This window comes from Phallusia mammillata, chromosome 5 (genome assembly GCF_965637545.1).
Source record: "Phallusia mammillata chromosome 5, kaPhaMamm4.hap1.1, whole genome shotgun sequence".
Classification (NCBI taxonomy): domain Eukaryota; kingdom Metazoa; phylum Chordata; class Ascidiacea; order Phlebobranchia; family Ascidiidae; genus Phallusia; species Phallusia mammillata.
This window is the reverse complement of record NC_137256.1, coordinates 10,864,342-10,884,696: the sequence shown is the minus strand read 5'-3', so window position 1 is coordinate 10,884,696 and position 20,355 is coordinate 10,864,342. Positions and strand designations below refer to the sequence as shown.

Genomic DNA, 20,355 nt, shown 5'->3' with positions numbered 1-20,355 from the left:
TGACCAGTCCCACAAACCATGTTTACATCGCAATTAGCTTGATATGAACGAACGGATTGAACACGAAAAGGGGAATTTACGCGCTTTGCAAACTCATTGTTATCTAGAACAGGTGTCATTGTTCTAACAATTGCGTCGAAGAAAAGACAATGGTTCACGAACTTTTTCGCGCTTTTGGCAGCGAAATAAGTAAGATTGTGCAAGGTAGGCGATAAGACAAGTGTAATAGCTTATCTGAAAACTTGTTTAGCAATTTTGAATAGAAAATCTTACGGTCATTTAAAAATGGATTTGCTACTCAAAAACAAACAAAAAACTTAGCTGTTACATTACGATTTTTAGCTCTTCTTAACCCCATTTTTTTCTTTTTACAATAAGTGGTTGACAAAAAAGGGAAAAAACGTTCAAACTATCAATGGAAAAATGAAAGTAGGAGAGGGTTAAAACTACAACTTATCAGATAGATTTCAAATTCATGCAAACAATACTTAAATGTTTTAAAGTCAATTTAGCAGGGAAGTTTTGTGTTTGTTGAGCACTTGTATTGCAAAACCTTTACTTTAGGAAAGTCTTTTTGCAAAAAGTCAACATATATATATAACAGTATATATTATAGTTAGAGTAGACAAGAAACAAATCTTTTAAACAAACCAATAGGGTTGCCCAACAAAATTACGTATTTTATAACAAATTGTAGTTAGTATAAGAACCAACTTTCGTAGTGTACCCACAAATTTGGTACAATTCATGTAGGTTAGAACCACAATAGGCGGGTCATTATGAGCTGGTAAAAAACACCGGATTTGAAATCACATCTTGATTCAGCAAAAACCTGACTCAAGCAGTAAAAGTCCCTCGTATATTTCTCGGAAAATTCCTGTGAACTCTCGGTATAGAAGGTCTTCTGCATGTGATAACAGTTTGCACATATTTCGTAGATGAGTTGAGTGATTTGAAATGTCTTAGAAGAAGTCAAATGACGCGTTTATTATATACGGGAATTCCCAAAACCGCAACCTGTACATTTTTCTCGTTTTGCGGTGGTTTGTGACGTAACGGTGTCATAACGGATAGTTATTTTTTAATCAGTGAAAACAGACCATGGATACATGCAAGTCTTAAAATACTCAACTACAATAATGAATGTCATATGTTGTATGATTTTCAACGTCTTTTTGAATTAAATCACACATTTCATGTACAGAAAAAAATATAATCGATAAAAAATAAATCGACGCGGCATAGCTAGCTTTACTATTTCTGTTTTTAAATGTTAAAGTAGTTAATATCCATAATCACCACTCTAAACCTAGCCCAAACAAACAAAACAATTATACCAAAAGGAACGGTGACATTTTTCCCGGGGGCATCACGTTAAAATGGAACTTACATTATTTGGAAACATTTATTACGTTTATATTTTATTAAAATTTTCTCTTTTAACTAGAAAAAAAATCAAAACAATGCTGAATATCCAACAGGTTTTTTAAACAATGAGATTGAATATTTTTAGACTGTTTACTTTTATTAATTATCAATCAAATTCATATTGCAACATTATAGGCTTTATCCAATAAAGTCATATCTGGAACGACTTCATTGTTGGGTACAAGGGGCATTGTGACGTCACAAAGGGCAAAAGTTTTTTTAAAACCTTCCAGTGCAACACAAAACATCCCGGTGCAAAAGTTTGTAAAATCTGCTGATGACGTAGCGCACGTCTGACTGTGAATAATGCATTGTTGCGTCACAAGCGGATCATTATCTCCATCGGTTTTGGTGCTTTAAATAGAGGTTGTACACCGACCATGTAGTCATTTGTCTTGTGTGGGAATGTAGTAAGCGAACGGATTGCTCAAGCATACAACGTAGCGGTTGTGATTTACCTGTCAGTATGTCTAGGCCAGACTGCCAGAATAGAAACTAAAGCGAAAAGTTGAAAACGTGACAGAAGTATTTTTTCTACACTATTTTTTGTTTTGTAAAAGACGTTAGCTTTCTATAAAGAAGTAAAGTGGATATTTCGTTGGAACACGAAAGTTAAAAAGTTTTGATGGCATGAGCATTTGCCGAAACGTTTGAATAATAAAGCATGTCGCTTTTGCGTCTTGTTTTTGGTCGTTATTTTAATCATTAAACTTATGATAGATCCGTGTATTATGTTTAAAATGTCTTTTATTCTCAGGACTTAACTCAGTTGTTATTTTTTAAAATTACAGGCAGTAATTTAAACAAACCAACAAAATGCGACTGTATCTCGTAATAGCGCTTGCATCAATCACACTAATAATCGGTAAGTTCTTAAACTCTTTGTGTGTATTCATATGTGATTGTGACGTAACAATGACTTGAGTGTGACGAAATTTTAGTTGAGAGTTTTCCCAACACAACTACGGAAAAGCCGAAAGTACGATGCGACGTTGAATGCAAATCCAGAGATATACGATTTTCACGAGTTTGTCGGAAACAATGCAAAGTAAAAACCCTGGTATGTAGCGCCCACTGGAGGTTGTAAAATGTACGGATAATTATTATTTATGACACGCGCAGGTTTTTTTTAAGGTTTGGTTTGGCTGACCGCTAAGTAGTTTTAAGAGACCGCAAGTGTTTCATTTAAATACCAAAAAATAGCCATATTTGCTTAGACGGGAATTTTGGGAAACCGCTGGAGAAATTTGGGGACCTTAAAAAAAAAAACACCTTAAAAAAACACTGGACACGCGTTTTGATTGTTTCATTTTGCAATGAGTTTGAACTTTGAAGTCAAATTTTCAACACAAAATCGTAAGTTTGGGATATTTTAAAATTTGCGTATGTTTGCACGAAAGTAAATAAACAACCTATCTTGGTATATCACAGTACAGTGTTGTAAGTCGGGCTGGGCTTTTCAGGTTCGGGTTTAAGCTTATAGGCCTGGTTCGGTGCTGACTTTACACAAGGCCACATTTTTGTCGCAAATGTATATATATCATTGGTGCATGATAGGGGATTATTTTAAACAAACTTTTCATTTCTGTCTTATACTTACGTTTTGAAAACTGAGAACCCTACGAAGCCCCAGCTCTGCCTTTTAAGGTCTCACAATCTTATGTCTGTATCTTATTTTGATTTCACCGACCTATACATGCTTTCAATTTGATGAAACATTTTCGCTTTTTAATTTTATTTTTTCGTTGAGGTGCAAAAATAATCAACAAAAAATAACTTGACATGTCATAAAAAGTCGCCTAACCCTGTTCTAGCTTCCATAGCAATGAGCATTTTATGAAAAATATTACCTTTCATTCTAAACATAACATTTTTTGTATAACGTAATTCCAGGACCACTGCAAGACAATGTACAGGCTGCATCCCCGCGCCGGTTTCTTATGTTCACGACGATTCAGCCGTCAATGCGCTGGTTGTGGTTCCGACGGCTTCAGACCCCAGGTGTTTGCGAACCAGTGCAGGATTTGCCAGACGATGTTTACTGACCGAGGAAAAGTTCATAACCAAAACCTCACTATTGAGCAAATCAACATCACTTACTGCGACGGCTTAACACTGAAAACGCCGTATAGCGGATGTTAATTGAAGTTTTTGTAGTTTTTACAGATCGCCAATGTATATCTTGTAATGAAACGCGTTTTTTCGTTTATTGTGTTGTTCAAAATACAAACGTCGCAATGCCTTTTCGAGTATAAGTTAATTATTGCTCCAACCCAGTGGTTCCCGATGGGTTGAACTAAATTAAAGTCACCAACTGCCTAAAACCGAAAATATCAAATAAAAAATGATCAACGGACTTGCAATAAAAAAACAGACAGCTCGACGGCGGACACATTGTGAGCATAACGCCTTTAGGCGTTGCCCGCCCACCGAGGATAAAAATGAAACAAACAAACATTACATATCTAGGTCACTGTGCAAAGCAAATTTGGCTGAGAATTAGGGGCCTGTGAGTTAATCGCTGGGTCATACGGGGTCAAACTGTGGAAAGATCAACTTCGTATAACTAACAAACATGTATGCAAATTTAAAAAAAATTGAAGTACTCTTTTATGGCCAAACGTTTGGAACAAGCCAGCGATTCGATACAAAATAGTTTATCACAGCTAATGTGTTAATGCGCCTTCCTGATCTTAAGGAACGTTTTTTCCGATTTCTCTTTGTATGTGTCCAAAGATTTGAGACAAAATTCAACAAAATACATATTTTCTTGAGTAACGTGAACAAATAAAGTGTTGACACTGCAGCGATTTATTAAAAACACACTGGTTTCCAAGCTTTTTGTCGTGGTGTGCTAAGCACTACATGCAATCGACACCTTTGAAAAACATTTTAAAATATGTGTATTTACGGGCCTTTTAGGTGCTCACAAACTCCAGCTTAAGAAACACTGGTATAAAGGACATTGGTATGAAAAAACGCATAAACAACACACAACAAACTTAACCAACTTTCTTCCCAAAAGACAACGTTCTTTGCAGCAGTACCTGCAGATGATGAAATAAAGTAGACATATGGCAAAACAATCACATAAATCCAAGTGGTAGTAAAAAAGCTCACTTTTAAACACCAGCACGGTCACACAACCTGACCCTAACAGATCATTAGCTCTACCTAGCGGTCAACAAATGCTCATATTTGTAACCGGGTGGCCGCCATGTCGGCAAGTCTCTGCTGTCGTTCCTCAGCTTGTTTATCCCTCTTCTCATGGCTGCGCACATGCACCTTGAGGTTATACTTCTGGGTGAAGCCTTTTCCGCATTCCACACACACAAAGGGCTTGTTGTCGGCGTGAATTCGTTCGTGTTTCGTTTTGCTGCAGTATTTGCGAAAAGCGCGTCCACAAAATGAACAGGAGTAAGGTTTTTCGCCAGTGTGCAAAGTCACATGCTCGTTGAGGGAGCTTTTTCGACTGTACGAAGCCCCACAGTGTTCACAGACATACGGTCGGTCGCCAGTATGTATACGACTGTGATCTTTAAGAGCTGAAGCAAGAAAGGTTTGAATTTAGTATAGAGTTGCATGATAGGTACAAAGTTCAGTGTGCGAAAAATTTTAAAAAAACTTGCCATAAAACATGCATTTCACACAACAACAAATCATGCAAACCTTTCAAGTTTTTCAATGAGGTAATAAGCATACCTTAAAATTCAATCTACAAATTTCTAGCTTATGGTGGGATACGAACCCACAAAATGACTCTATTTTGGCCTCATGTTCTACTAACAGATCTACACAGACCTAGTGTATACATGCCAAATGAGAACTTTGCACTCCTTTTACACAAACTTAGCCTTGTAAAACAACTATACTATCATACCTCTGTTTGTTGCAAAAGCAAGCCCACAGCTCTCACAAAAGTATTGCTTGGCTTGGTGAATCTTTAAGTGTGCATCGAGTCCACCTTTCTGAGTAAATGATTTGCCACAATCGTTGCATATGTATGGTTTTTCTCCTGTGTGTGTTCGTTCGTGGACGACAAGCGAAGAAGGACTAAGTGCAAGATAGGTTGTTGTGGAGGTTATATTAAGTTGTTAAGTTTGGTAAATAAGCTACAAAATAGGCACCCTGTTGCAACTGATAACCTAGAAGTAAAGATTGTAATGTGTCTACCCTAGCTAACCTACACAGCCAATGCCTTGTCACCAGCTGCACTAAAGACTCTATATAGGTCAAAACAGGGATGCACTGTGTGTAGCTTGCTTAAGTTGTTTATCAAACATTGAGAATGAATGCCACAAGTGTAAATGCATTGAAAAGTAGTGGGATTGTGCAAACCAAAACAATTGTCTGAAAACTATTTTATGTTACATATAATGTCTCTACAGAGAAAGAGTTAAGACATACAAAAGTTAAATATGACTTTGTAAACACATCCAAGGCTTTCTCAGAAGGTTTTTCTATGGAATAAATGCTGCAGATGACATTATCATAAATATGTAAGCAGAGTTTGCAACTGAAACAAAAATTAATTAATAGCAAAACTTATATTAGCATGCAACCAACTACACAAAATACTTACAAAGGAAAGTCTTTTCCACATGTTTTACATTCAAATATTTGTTTAATTAGTTTTTTCTTTCTCACTCGTGTTTTCGGACTTCCGTCAGGGTTTAAACGCTTTTGGTATTTTCTTTTCTTTTTCTCAATAATTGTCAAAAATGTAGGTTCGGCAACAACTAAATCAGATTCCTCTGCAAAAATCAAAAACAACTTTTTTTGAAATTAAAATTAGATATGTAATGAATGCCCTAATTTTGTAGGGGGAAATGCTGTGACCATCACACATATAAAACTTATTAAAAATTGGGAAAACCTGTTTGCAATATACCCTTATGAAATAGAAGTCTGGGCAAAGTTAAAAGAAAAACAATAATCTTCAATACTTTATTCACACCTAAAGGCACGAGCTGATTTTCTGGGATGTAATCATCATCAGAGAGATAAGTTTCATTTAGTTCCTGCCCATTGATTTCAATTGTCCAATCCAAGATATCATCTTTTTCGTTTTCTGCTTTAAACAAAAACAGCATTTATAAATGTGGATAACTGCCTGCAATGATCTAGAATAGTAACAACAACAAAAAAAGTTCAGTTTACACTCATAGTGTTTTTAGTTAATTCTACATTACATAGACACAGGCTTATTATAAAAGCAATGCACTCGGTAATGACAAAACCCCTATGGGACAAATTTTTAACAGAACCACCCTATGCCTCCCTCTAAATATGCTTCGTGATGAATATTAAGTCACAAACATTTGATGTTTCATTGAAGGCTGCTTTACTAAATATTGTCTAGATTAATTCAATCTCGAATTCCAAAAAAGTTTACTGTTTCAAACCAAGTAAACTATCCAGGTAATTTTAAAGTTATGTCTTTAAATAAAACAAACAACTATGCATACATGTTAAATTGGACTAAGCACCTTTCAAGCAAATTTCTTTACTTTTTTCATCAACAGGTTTGTTACAGAATAACAACATTTCGAGGGCTGCAGCCCTTCCGTCAATTCGAAACTTTTTTACAAACTCATTTAGATTTTCCAAAGCTGCTTCGAGCCTCACTTGATCCTCCTTTTCTGTTGTCTGTGTCATCCAGCTAACTGGATTATCACACGGCATAAATTCATAAAGACCTTTGATGTGGTCTTTCCTGAAATCAAAATATTCGCATAAATTTTAGTACAGGTTAAGGAAAAGTTAAGGTATTTCTGCGTAATTAGATTGATAAAGTTAAGAAAAAAATTAATAACTGGAATAAGCTGTGTTTTCTTAAACCCCTTTTTGCTAAAAAAAATTGTATAGTTGTTCATATTGTGTATTTAAAGTTGCAGTACGTTATTATTACAGTAATAAACAATGTCGAAAACTTACACGCTTTTTGTTACAATTAAAACTAGGCACAATTAAGTGAAAAAATGTACACTACTTACTCCAGTAAAGCTAGTTCCAAAGCTTCAGCCAAAGTATAGTTTTCAAACTTCACCGCGAATTCATCAATTACTTTTTGAGGAGCAAAACCAAAGTCAATTACTGGCAGAGGTTGTTTTCTTTTCCCCATTGCGGAAAAGCACAAGTTTTCGTAAACTTACTGAAAAAAAGCGCAAATAGTAGTGCAATAATAAAAAAAAATAGTAAAAGTCACTTAGCCTCTGTGCTGACTGCTAAACAAATTTGTATCTGTCCAACATCACTTGCTTACTTTGAAGTAATCATTAGAGGTACAAATCTTTCGTACAAAATTGGAAGGAACCATTAAACATTCGTTTTATTTCATAGAAAACATATTTTTTTGCACAGAATTGTCTTGTCTGTTAAAGAGCAAATATATTTTGGCTGATAAACTTTTACCCCCAAAAAATACCACTTGGCTGCAATTTAGAGAGTTGGAATAGAAAACTAATACTGGCAACATTAGTATTTAAAATTACAATAGATTGTAACCAGTCACCACAGTACTTTGAATAAAGCAAGAAATATTTATTTTTCTCAAGTTTGTGAGTGATTGGTGATACTAAAAGCATTAACAAAAATAGCTGTTGTTATGTCTCTTTCCACGGCTAAATAGCTCAGTATATTTATCAAACAATGTTAGTCAAACATTATAACTTTACAGCATAATTTTTAAAAGATTGATTACACAGGGCAACAAAAAATTTTTTTTTTACTGGTGTCAGTAATGTTTTAATTGATTTTGACTAATTTTAGTGCCCTGATTTCAAAAATGCAATCGGTGTATCTGTATCACGTCTAGTTTTCATGTTATGGTACATCCACGTTTGAAAAACAATCTATATGTATACACTATAGTGAAACTGGTTTTGAGTATTTTATGTGGAATTACCGTTATTGCAAGAACAAAGTTTCGATTTAATTTTAAATGTAACAGGTAGACACTCCTAACAAACAAAATTCCACACAAAAAACAAAAAAAGGTTTCGAATTTGTAAGTTGTCAGGTATATCGGATATAGGCCTACCCTACACATGTACTTCTGTAACTTTTGGAAATGACTGGCAGCAATATCGTCCCGTTTAATTTACCAACAGTAATTAGCCAGGACCACATTATTCCTTCTTCCCCGACACGTTTCGTTTCACTGATATCCTGTTGAAACCTTTCAGCTTAATTCTCATCATTTATATCCCCTACGTTTTAAGGGAAGTGTAGCTTTATACTCATTTTCGTTCCGAATTTTTCAGACCGCTTAATAACTTAGTTTTGTACTATGTCTAGTAATGTTAGTATCTTTCTACTGTTTTTGTCCATTACTGCAATATTCCAATCAACATTAGGTAAGTGGAGCCCATTGCTTGTCCTAAACCCCCAAAGTCACATCGAAGTGTGCAAGATATGAACATTTGATACAGATCTTTTTTTTCTTTTTAGTTGTGTTGTATGGGTATTCACCAGTATTGTAGAATAAAACATCTTGGTAATTCATGCAACATCTTATAGATGACCTAGCCACTATTAATTTTAGTTTTACCACCTTGCTTTACTAGTCTGAAATCACTCCATAAAACACGTATAGTTTAAAGTTACCACTAGCCTACACCAACCATTTTTAGACAGAGCATAAGCATAGAACACATGTTTATGCTATAAAACCGACTGCACTGTAGAAAATTGATGTGTTTAATGTAACAAAACTTTAACAAACATATAAAAGCGTGATTTTAAAGTCATTGAACCAATATGGTCATAAATTTTGGTTTTGTAAATAACTTAAAAAGTTGACCTGATTGAAGAAAACCGTAATGATTTTTGAAATCAGTACCCCAAAATTAGTCAATATCAGTTTTAACATTAAAGACACCAAAAATTGTGTTGGCCAGTGTTATCAAAACAAATTTGGTAAGCATTTTTATTTATTGTATTTATAAAACACAGATACGACTATTGCACGAAAACACAGAGGCACAAAAACGCAGCACCGTAGCAGTAAGGGGCGCAAATGTAATCTAGTTATTATCAGGGATCACGACTTAACATCAAATTACAGATACGTTGTAACAAAGTTTTCGAAGGGACAAAAAGTACAACGAAGTGAAAGTGGATTGTCCAACGAGCTTTGTACAGTAAACTAAAGATCATTTTTCACATACTTTAAAACGGTATCTAACTTTGCATGCACAGTCGTGAATATATCAAAGTTAGGTTTTGTTACGTAAAGAGTGTGTAAATATAAAGGTTTAGTTTTAGCATAACAATATTTGTGATGGAGAGAAACTTTTTTGTGTGATTAACCGAAATAAGCAATTAACCAGAAATAATTACAAAGTTATAATGGACTTGACATCCATTATGTCAAATACAAGTTTACATAGCATTGAAAACATTCAGATTAAAGTCTCATGCTGACAAATCCTTTTGGGCAACACACTCTACCGCATTCGTGCTTAAGAAAAGTTCTACAAATATGAAAATGAATAACTGGGCAATTTAAACTGGTCGGTTGGGACGCAATTTTGCCAATAGCGGCAGTTTTGAAGCATAGATTGTGCCAAAGTTTCAACTTTGTCACAGTTTATTGCACAAAACTGGTTGTAAATGCTTACAAGCTCGCTGCATTAGGAATTGAACAATTAACGCACGTTGGTTATGATTCGTTCCGTAAAGGTGCTATTCATCAGTTAACAACTAACATCGCGAGTTCTACTGCCACATATAATGACAGCTTGGAAGGCCCGATTTATAACAACGCTTCGAAAATATGCGACAAAAAATTAGCACAATCCTACAATGATAAATAGTTTTAAATACATTACGTGCGAAACCACGGGATCTAATGGATACAAAAAGGCAAAAAACATCAATCATCTAAATATGCGGAACAAAACAGTCACAATATGTTTGTAAACTAAACGTTGACGAACTTAGAAAACTTGACTCCAATATCAGAAGCCCAAGCATCACAATTACTTATTATGTAGTCACAGTTTGTTCAGTTGAGGAAATCCAACAGATCCTGGTTGTTCAAATTCTGCGTCGGCTTTGTCGGTTGCATGGGTGACGTCATAAATCCACCTTGTGACGTCATAACGTTGCTTTGCATTTGATTGATTGGCGGTCTCTGTTGTTGAATGTTGAGAAAATTGTTCAACGACGAACCCTGATTCGATGCAGGGGCTGATGACATCATAGGCCTCGACTGTGACGTCATAAACCCGTTGTTTTGGGGCTGCATTGGTTTCGGCATTCCATTATATGTTGACATGCTCATGCTGCCTGATGACGTCGGTTTCCAGGAACTTGCTGACGTCATGGAATTATATTGTGACATCATAGGTGTGTTAAATTGGCCTGGTAATGTTGGCTTGGATGACGTCATCATTCCCGGCCGAGGTTGTGACGTCATCATACCTGGAAACGATTGTTGCGTCATCGTATTTGAATTTGGTTGGAGAGGGGTCATGCCGTTTGACCTCGTTTGCTGAGGCCTCGTCATCATCTGTGACGTGGCTTGTGATGACATCATCGAAGGCATGCTGGTACGTTGTGTTGATGACGACATGGAGTTCAGATTTCGTTGCATTAAATTTGACGTCAGATCTTTAGTTTGGTTCTAGAAAAATAGTTTTAAAATAATGATGCTAGTTGACATCGTAGAATCAAATTTCAATTTCAATCAAAGCTTTAATCCGCTTTTTTTTTAAATCAGGCAATTTCTATCTTTTGCATACACCAAACTAACAAATTTTGTCTGTGTTTCTATTATTGAATTTAAACAACCAAGCTCGTATACCATTGGTTTATTCTGCGGGGGCTTAGAGGTACTGATTGGTTGCAGGTTTCCCGCGCTTTTCATCTGACGTTCCTGCTGCTTCATTCGTGCCAACCTCTGCTTTTCCTCCAGACTCAACTGCTGTTGTTGCTTGGCAACTGAATTCTGCGACGGCTCCGATTGGCTGATCGGTGTGCTCATGATGTCAGCGACCTGCGCCTGCTTCACAACACACAAATAAAATGACATTAGAAACTCCATGTAGCTTTTTATGAAATAAGGTTTATTACAGATTCAAACTTACAGTATCCGTTGAGTTATTTGTAGCTGGATCACTTCTTGTGAAACTGAGTGCAGCGTCTTGTTCAAGCTGCATTCGACTTAATTGCTCAAGCTTTGTGGATTGTTCTTTCTCAACACGTTGTAACATTTCCTAAAATAAAACAATCCAAAATTAAGTGCGTATTTTTGTTTCACATTTTGTGTGGTTTGTAATACACCTAGTGGAATCCCAGGACATCCTAAAATTTTCTAAGTTGCACTGGTAGGACCCCTTAGAGCAGCGGTTCCCAACCTTTCTTCTGCCGTGACCCCTTGATCAACAATTGTCACGTTGCGGTGACCCCAAGGATAAAATTAGTAGGCTCTAAATTAATATTGACTGTATTTTTTCTCAACAATAAAGTGGTCAATGAGTTTATTTTATTAGGGCTAGGGGTCCATGGCCTAAATGAGTTCGGAACCACTCCCTTAGAGGATGTTGGAAACCGTATGACTTGACACTACACTGTTCAAGACACCAAAAAAATTTGGGGCAAGGCACACTATTAACTTGGTGCAGAACAAAGTAATATCATTAATTTTTCTCACACAACTTACTTTGATGACAGTCATGAATGCTGTGTACTGCTTTAAATTCAGAGTGTTTTCAATCGAAAGTGGAATCAGAAATGGCAAACTTTTCGATGCCATTACGTCTTTGTTAAGACCTGTGAGGGACAAAGAAAAAGTAACTAGATTAAATTACAATTTACAAGAGATAATATTTGCCTGCCTTTTGAACGAACAATTTTACAAATATCATTATCTTTTTTTGATTGAAATTGTGCATGATCCACTGGCAGTGGTTGGGATGGTCAAATGGAATGATAACAATTTTTTTTAATAATTTAAGCAAGATTTAAAACAAAACAAGGAAAACCCAAATAAGATTGTTGTGGTGTTTGTTTAATTATATATTCTTGCTAAAACACCAAAAACTAAAAACTAGTTGCTAACCTAGCTTGTCAGTTTTCAGAGCTGTCTGATAAACTCCCAGCATGGCCATCAATATTCCAGGTTCTCTTGAAGTGATTTTGTGCAACGCTGGCAAAACTTCATCTTGCACAAACCATCGATCAAAGTTGGGAATGATTTTTCCAATGCAAACCAAGGCATGTATACGAATCTGAAAGATTAAAGGTCTTGTATTTAGAAATGATAGCATAAATCAGGGGTGAGGAACTTATTAAACACTGAGTATTTGTTTGCTTCAGGATCAAAAACAATCATGGTGTGTTAGTGTGTGAACATTTGTGTATGTAACAGTGATTTGAATAGTCATAAAAAGGCAGAGATATTTGTACACAAAGGCTTGGTTGTTAGGCTATAACATTGTCACAAAAACAAACATTGTAAGGGTTTAACTTATAATAAAAACACTTTTTTGCCATCTCCCTGGGGTAGGAGATTTTTAGGCAAGGATTTTTAAATGCAGATATTTAAAAATAGATCCAATTCATAAGTTTTGACTAATTCTCTTATCTTGAGATTCACATTTATTTAAATTCACATCAAAGCCTAAATTTTAAGGCAATTCTTCTTACAGCAGTAGTTGGTCCTTCAAGAAAGATCTTCTTGATTCTCGGGAGGATGCTGTTTTTCATCGCATTTGCTTCAAGTTGGGTGGAGAAGTTTGGGATGATTGTGAGACATAACTCCTGAATCTGATTGGACGGAGCATCGAGAGCTGATGCCAACATCGGAAGAATGTGAGCTTGGACTTTATCGTTTGGAGTTTTCTGAAGGAGAAGGTCCATCTTCTGGAGTAGAATGAGCAAAATCTGTAGAAAAAATTGCTGTTATTAACATTTTTGCATAATCAGTTAATCACATATTCAACTTGCACAACTGTTTCGTTAGAAACCTGGTTATTTGCTTAACTGAGGATCAGCTGCAGTTATAATTTTGTATAAATTTTGCAAACACATTTTTTGCAACCAATCACAAATTTGTTTAATGATGGGCTTTGAATTTAAAATCCTAATTAACTTCTTTATGGACATATCATGCATATTGCAGGCACTTTTTAATAATAGTTCGGTACTGTGTGTGCGTAACATAATACATTTTTTTCGAAGCTAAAAACGAACACAATCAACATTTAACAGATTTCAAAACGAGCACAGATATTAAAAGCTTAATTTTAACTTCATGAAAAACCTGAATCGGACGTTGCAACTTGAAGACAGGAATCAGGGATGGAAAAATACTTCCAACAAATTCCTCACTGCTACAATCCTCTGCAATGAACAGGACGTTGGGAAGAACAAACGGAATCATATCAGGGTTTGAAAACTCCGAAGTGAGGGACGGGAGCACACGTTGCATTATCACTCGCTGTTGAAACATGAATTGTTAAATATTATGTCTTACATGTCATTTTAATGACTGACTGGTATGTACATAGTCCTGATATAAACCAATGTGTTTAACAAAATTACTGCAGCAAAAAAACGAAAATTCAAAATCAACATTAACTTAATTTTTCATACTTTAGGTAATTGGGGCAGAACTTTATTCATTCCCTTGAAAAACTGAGATTTCTGTAGATTTTCCCGCTGCAACAAAGTGTCGAGATACTGAAGAGTCCTCACTCCAACGTGATCAAAGAATGGAAGCTAAAAAGTAAAATGTTGCTTGAAAACTATTATATAATTGATATAAAACAGATCCATTGTACCACATACTTTTATCACAATACTTAGTATTAAGTAAAAATTTGTCTTTGTCTCTTTGAAGGCAAAATTTAGCAATGAAAACATGAATAACATGAATTAATAAAAACAAACAATTAATTGAAAACGTTTGTTAATCAGTATGCAGCAAGAGAAATTGAGATGAACCATTGGAATAATTTGTGCATAATTACTTTTGACATTTGATCAGCATCTGGGCGAAGACTCGGATCAGGGTTAAGAAGCATCCTCTGATGATCTCTCACTTCCGACGGAATCTTTTCAAGCTTGCTGGGTTGAAGATTTTCCAGCTGAAAATGTTAAAAAAGTTTGAAACTGTGTCTTACATATTCTACCCATTAAAAAAGTTCACCATATGGGCACAACAAAAAGAAAAAAAATCTGCAAATAAAAATGTTTGGAGCATGTTTTTAAAGTTCTGACTAATTTAACGTGTTTGTACAAACATGACAAGGACCATACCATGCTTAAACCCAAGATTGCTGGCTTTTAAAGAGCCTAAGCATATTCTAACATACCATGTACATTTTGAAAGTATTTCTTGTTTAATTTTTATGCATAGAATATTCAATAGCTGTGTGGTGACAAAAAATACTATTATTCTTTGACCAATCATCAAGCTTATAAAGATGTTTAAAGTGTCAAAAAAACTAATCCGTTGATATAAAAAAATACATATGTCATAAAATGTATAATAAAGTACTACACCATAATGAAACACACCTCATCAGCATGTCGTGGCATTTGTCTGTAAACATCCTGTACGCTGCATTCAAACAACGACTTCCCATTGTAATAGACACTGTAGAGTAGAACACCCAGTGAATAGAGGTCACTGGAGGTCATGCAAAATTTGCGGAGAATATATTCTGGAGCCAGGTAATTTGGGTTAGGAAGAGCGGCTGGTGGAAGAGAGGTATCCCAGTCTTTGCACGAGTAACTAGGCTAAATAGAAAAAAATAAGTCTATTTTTGTTTGTAATTTGGCAGGTTGCCTCTAAAGAATTGGCATTGCGTAAACATTTGTGTGTAGTGTAGTACATAATCATAAATCACCACAGACATAGCATGTCAATGGATACAACAGCAATACGCATTTTCAGAAAAAGCTGCAGACAGTGCACACTGTTTTGACCTATAAGGTCTCATCAGTGCAGCTGTAGATGAGAGATTGGCTAATGTAGCCATTCAACGGCACTCCAGTTTGTTGGGCCGCAGTGTTTTTTTAAGGTGTTTTGTCAAATTTCTCCAGCGGTTTCCCAAAATTTGCCAAAAACTATTTTTTGGTATTTAAATGAAACACTTGCGGTCTCTTAAAACTACTTAGCGGTCACCCAAACCAAACCTTAAAAAAAACCTGGTTGGGAGTATCAGAGTAAAAACCCTATGCATCACCTAGTCTGTGCGATGCCACAACTGGGCATACACCACAGGAATGCTTTTACAGTTTCAGTATGTGATGCAAAAAGATTTGTATAAAACAAGCCTATTATTTTAATAAACAACAAAAAAAAGCTTCTGACCTGTTAAAATTTATTTATATTTTTGTACTGCAATTGGTGTTGTACATAAGTACAAAATTTTGAACACAAATATTTAGCCACAAACCTCTGTTACTGTTCCAGTGTTAGAAACACAGAAATCAAACGATGCAAGTTTCCATGATCCTTTCTTGTTCACGATAACAGATTCTGGGCATAAATTGCCATGGACCATTCGAACACTTCCGTGGAGGAAAGTAAGGGCTTCAGATAACTAGAAAATCCAAGCAAAATGACTTAAGTTGTTTCAAAAAACATTTGATGGTGATGAAATTAGTACATTTAACCAATTCTGTATTAGGGTACATGTACTACATAACTTTGATAGTTAACAATTCAGGAATTCAATCGCACTGCTTGGTTTTACATTAATTCATTTCAGAATGACACAATATTGCTGTCGAAATGTCATGTTTTATACAAATATACTGGCTTGTTTGTTTCTTGTCAGGAATTAAAATTTTTGGAAAAACATGAAGTCAGGTGTCAGATTCTAAACTATAGTCCGGACACAAAACAATCTCAATAGGATACCACATTTTCTTACAGCATGCCACACACTTCTCTAACTACAATAAAAGAGATCTCCTACGCACTAAACTATTAACAAACATTTACACTTACTTGCATCAGACCATACTTGATTTCTACTTCATGCAACTTATAAGACATCAAATCTCTGGGAACCTCTGCAAAATTGTTTATTTTTCCAAGAACATTTGCAACGCTGGCAAATACTGGTTCAGTGCAGAATACAATGCTTTCTCTGAAAAAAATTAAGATCATTAAAGATTGAATCAAAAGACACAATAGAATCATTGCATTATGGTCACTTTTTGTTTTCTTCGGTCACAAATTATATATTTATTAAAAAATATACTAAAAAGGACACGCTAGCAAACTGCACAAAAAAATTAAATGCTGGTAATATTTTTGTTGTACGTTAGATCCACCTTAGTACTGATTGGTCTCTTTCACAATAGTGAAAAAATTCAAACTAATGTAATTAAAATTTAACCTGGATTCCTCCATTCCATGCTCCACAGTCAAAATTCTTGGATGTTTTAGTTTTGTTAGTTGAAGACATCCTTTACGAAATATCTCCAAAATCAATTCACGATCTGACCGATTGAATTCATCAAGTTGTTTCTTTTCAAGCACCCAAATTGACACCTCCTGCAATATAAGATAGCAAAATGTTTTACAGTCTTGTTAACAAACAAACATGCAAACAAGATCAGCTACCATCCAAAACTACAAACCCTCTGAATGTGATATAAGCCCGTGGTTAGCCAAACACGCCTGTATGTTTAAGATAAGCTATATTGTTGTTGTTTTTTAACTTACAGTATTATATCTGAATTACTGCTCGTTTCTAATCTTATAAGCAGTTTAAAATTCGAATTTTAGCGTTAAGTCACACCACAAAAATCTAAAATATTGTCTGTGCATTGGTATTAATCTTATTCACATTGAAGAACGACAAAACTTACGGCTTTCGTAGATTTTTTTGTTCCAGCATAAATTTTCCAGAGGAACTTTGGTCCGGCGCTCCCGACTTGGCTTCCTGCGTCATATTCCCGTAAAAGTGGGTTTCCGGGTAGAGCGGCGCTTATTTCACTAACTGTGCTTGTTAGAGTGTTGCGTAACTTGTTAAATACGCCAGCAACAGCCATAATTTACCCAAGTTTAACTCAAATACACAAGAAATGTAAGATTGAGGGGATTCTTCTATCATTCTGCGATCATGTTCTTTGAAGGCAGCATTGCAAGAACATTAAATCTTTTACGTAATTCCCAGAACCGTTTCGTTTGCCAGGTGCAGATATGTACAGAGTCTGATTTTTTAGACTCCGACTCCCCTCCGATTCGACTTCACTCCGATTCTGATTAAAGGTGTGAAATCAAATGTTTTTATTCGAAAGTTCTTGTCACCAAGTAACACTAAAATGTAAATGCTGAACTACTATCAACGCAAAACACAACTACCGGTACGTATTTATAATCTTGTAAAAAACACCAAAATGCGTTTTTGTTGTAATTTAACAAAACAATGATAAAGCAAATGGAACTCCGGTGCGACTCCTGTACCGGCTGATCAGATAAACCCAAACTGCGGCTCCGGTTAGACTCCGGCAAATATCAGCAAACTCCGACACCAGACATTCCGGTACTCCGGCTCGTGTACACCTTTGATTAATTAGCAGGTGCATGGTAAAGCTGACCAGAGCAATTGCACAAACAGCAAATTTCTTCAACACTCAAAGGTACAGAAACGCGAAATTGAACTGTGCCTGTAAAAATTCAACTTGAAGAATAACTTTTGAACAATAAATTTAATCGTCGTTGAAATCTCCATCGTCGTTGAAATCTTACAATTTTTCGCTGTAAAAAGTCGGGATACACGCAGATTCTGGCCCATAAATAACCAAAGAGAAAGTAGGCAATGAAAAAGGCGATATAGGAAAGAAAAAAAAATTGTTGGCAAGTACAATGTTAATTGTGATCATAATGCATGAACTGAATACAAACGCGTTTTCTGTTGCACTTGTATTGTTTAACGATCCATCTGCAAAAAAATTAGAGTCAGTGCAAGCACGGTCCACTGGTTCAACGGTGAAAAAATTATCCCTAAAACCGCGTTCCACCAACTGACTCAACGTAAAGGTGTTGCAAGTAAACATTGCAATATTTGTTTACTCTCAGTGATGTTTTTGTAGTTGTTTTACAATTTAGGTAGTTGCTTTTACAATTAGGCTAAGGACAATATTTATACCCTAAATGCCGGATAGTTCCTGTCGGAAAGTAATCTACTTTTATATGTGGAGATCAAACCAACCACATACGGTATTTTGTGAGAAATATTCGTTTTAGAATTTGCTGCAATTAAAAAGTTTGAACCTTACCTACTAAAGTCGTTTTACTTGACTTCTGTATTAGTTTGGACATTTCCCGTAAAACAAATAAACTAAATTTATTTAAAACGCTACTTGTACAATATAACTATTAGTAGTGATGTTGTACCAAATAAGCTAACAACGTGACGTTGTTTACCTTGTCTGTTAGGCAGAGCACCCTTCTAAAGTTGATTGTCTCAAACTGCTTGTTAATTTATCACAGCAGCTTTGCCATACAACTCCACTTCGATAAACCACAAATTGATTTTAAGCCTATTTTCTGGCATATTTTAAACTTTGCCGACGCATTATAGCAACTAGCTGACACACTGTACCACAGCAAAACGAAATTGAATACGAGGGTACAATGAAACGGTGTCCGTTCCTTTTTAACGCTTTTATAAGTACAAAGCACAGATGGTGGTGATTCAAGTCTTTCTACTTCAACCTAGCCCTAGACATTGAAATTCGTTTGGCTTTTTTTGTCAGAACCAAAGAATCTCCAAAGAAGGTTCAAATAAACAAATCCCATTCAAAAATCAAACCATGCACTGGAGAATGGAAACGATGTTTCTTGGAATCAAAAGAATTACCCGCACATTTTTTTTCGTTCTAATCCATTAAAGTATGTAAAAATATACGAAACTGTGACGAAATTATAACCAACAACCTTTCGAGAGCGACAAAGACTGGTTATCGTATAATGGGGTTTCTTATTGCGTAAGTGACTCATGTCGCGACCTTGGTAGAAAGAAGAATGAAAAGCTATTTCTGTCGATTAAGCTCATCATAGCGGGGCAAGGAGTTTTGGTAAAACGTCAGTATTAGGTACACGGTATTTTCCAGTACAGGTATCAATCAACTCGGCACGCATAGCAGAATAAATAAGCGATATTTTCACAATTAGATCTCAGTTACTTTAGTGTAAGTTTATCAAGCACGAAACCAATAGCAAGTTTGAGATTTAGTTATTGTGAAAGAAGAATTAATGCAAGAATTTTTAATTTGATTATAGTCGAAAGCAATCTATCAAAGACCAAAACATATGAAAACAAACGCTTAAACTAGAGTAAACTTATTTTTAATAAAGTGTTGTGATTCACTCGATAAGAAAAACGTATTGGATTGTTAATAAATCAGTTTTGCCTGAACAACCAGCATATTCCTTTTTTAGTCTGATCTTTTTAATGCAAATCAGAACACAAACTGTGGCGATGACGATTTTGACTTTGCTGTTTATTTTTCTCGCAATAAAATATGCTGCCGGATTTAAATCTTCCAAAGCACCATTTGGCTCCAACTCAAGCTTTCCTGAAAGAGGGCGAGGTAAATGACCATTAAAGATTTTAAACAATAAATGTATACCTTTAAAGAATTGAACCTTTAATATATTTGCAGACCGTATGTTTTTCAAAAACACAACCGATGGTCAAGTCTTTAACATGACGTTGCACGAAACAACGCCAATATTGGGACACATATTTGAAACATACATTAAAACACAAAGTACCTGGCCATTAGTAACGACAATAGCAAACAATACACCAATCGAAACAATCACAAAACTACAAGAAACAACTAAACCAGTAATCAAAACGATAACACAAAATAAAACAATATTAATACTAGCAATTAAACCACTATCAATAACCACCAAAACACCCGAAACAACCATTATACCAC

General features: G+C 35.4%; 3 protein-coding genes across 5 annotated transcripts; 1 reads left to right on the top strand and 2 right to left on the bottom strand.

Annotated features, from left to right (window-relative positions):
• The first annotated feature begins 1,516 nt into the window (after nt 1-1,516).
• LOC145228260 (uncharacterized) lies at nt 1,517-3,670 on the top strand. Its single transcript, XM_080093259.1, has 3 exons — nt 1,517-2,293; nt 2,370-2,488; nt 3,322-3,670. The coding sequence occupies exons 1-3, from the start codon at nt 2,245-2,247 to the stop codon at nt 3,568-3,570; spliced, it is 417 nt and encodes a 138-aa protein (XP_079949385.1). The 5' UTR covers nt 1,517-2,244; the 3' UTR covers nt 3,571-3,670.
• A 551-nt stretch (nt 3,671-4,221) lies between these two features.
• On the bottom strand, nt 4,222-7,632 carry LOC145228259 (uncharacterized). Of its 2 annotated transcripts, none has more exons than XM_080093257.1 (6): nt 7,425-7,632; nt 6,918-7,144; nt 6,386-6,502; nt 6,011-6,182; nt 5,309-5,481; nt 4,222-4,973 (listed from the first exon to the last, which is right to left on the bottom strand). In XM_080093257.1, exons 1-6 carry the CDS (start codon nt 7,550-7,552, stop codon nt 4,621-4,623), a joined length of 1,170 nt encoding a protein of 389 aa, XP_079949383.1. In that variant the 5' UTR covers nt 7,553-7,632; the 3' UTR covers nt 4,222-4,620. The 2 variants fall into 2 exon arrangements, with proteins under 2 accessions (XP_079949383.1, XP_079949384.1); XM_080093258.1 differs by having other exon boundaries at nt 6,386-6,499; nt 7,425-7,631.
• Nucleotides 7,633-9,344: 1,712 nt separating this feature from the next.
• On the bottom strand, nt 9,345-17,657 carry LOC145228257 (SCY1-like protein 2). Of its 2 annotated transcripts, none has more exons than XM_080093255.1 (14): nt 17,269-17,657; nt 16,794-16,951; nt 16,400-16,541; nt 15,843-15,989; nt 14,959-15,180; nt 14,409-14,525; nt 14,032-14,157; nt 13,700-13,876; nt 13,084-13,320; nt 12,497-12,665; nt 12,098-12,207; nt 11,523-11,651; nt 11,240-11,440; nt 9,345-11,059 (listed from the first exon to the last, which is right to left on the bottom strand). In XM_080093255.1, the coding sequence occupies exons 1-14, from the start codon at nt 17,449-17,451 to the stop codon at nt 10,439-10,441; spliced, it is 2,739 nt and encodes a 912-aa protein (XP_079949381.1). In that variant the 5' UTR covers nt 17,452-17,657; the 3' UTR covers nt 9,345-10,438. The 2 variants fall into 2 exon arrangements, with proteins under 2 accessions (XP_079949381.1, XP_079949382.1); XM_080093256.1 differs by having other exon boundaries at nt 11,240-11,437.
• Nucleotides 17,658-20,355: the final 2,698 nt, after the last annotated feature.

Coding starts and splice junctions, on each gene's coding strand:
- LOC145228260 (XM_080093259.1), top strand. CDS start 2,245: ATGCGACTGTATCTCGTAATAGCGCTTGCATCAATCACACTAATAATC. Junction 2,294..2,369: donor ATCAATCACACTAATAATCG/GTAAGTTCTTAA, acceptor ACGAAATTTTAG/TTGAGAGTTTTCCCAACACA. Junction 2,489..3,321: donor AATGCAAAGTAAAAACCCTG/GTATGTAGCGCC, acceptor ACGTAATTCCAG/GACCACTGCAAGACAATGTA.
- LOC145228259 (XM_080093257.1), bottom strand. CDS start 7,552: ATGGGGAAAAGAAAACAACCTCTGCCAGTAATTGACTTTGGTTTTGCT. Junction 5,482..6,010: donor TGTGGAAAAGACTTTCCTTT/GTAAGTATTTTG, acceptor TCTTGCACTTAG/TCCTTCTTCGCTTGTCGTCC. Junction 4,974..5,308: donor TGCTTTTGCAACAAACAGAG/GTATGATAGTAT, acceptor TTCTTGCTTCAG/CTCTTAAAGATCACAGTCGT.
- LOC145228257 (XM_080093255.1), bottom strand. CDS start 17,451: ATGGCTGTTGCTGGCGTATTTAACAAGTTACGCAACACTCTAACAAGC. Junction 11,441..11,522: donor CAAATAACTCAACGGATACT/GTAAGTTTGAAT, acceptor TGTGTTGTGAAG/CAGGCGCAGGTCGCTGACAT. Junction 11,060..11,239: donor CCCCGCAGAATAAACCAATG/GTATACGAGCTT, acceptor CTATTTTTCTAG/AACCAAACTAAAGATCTGAC.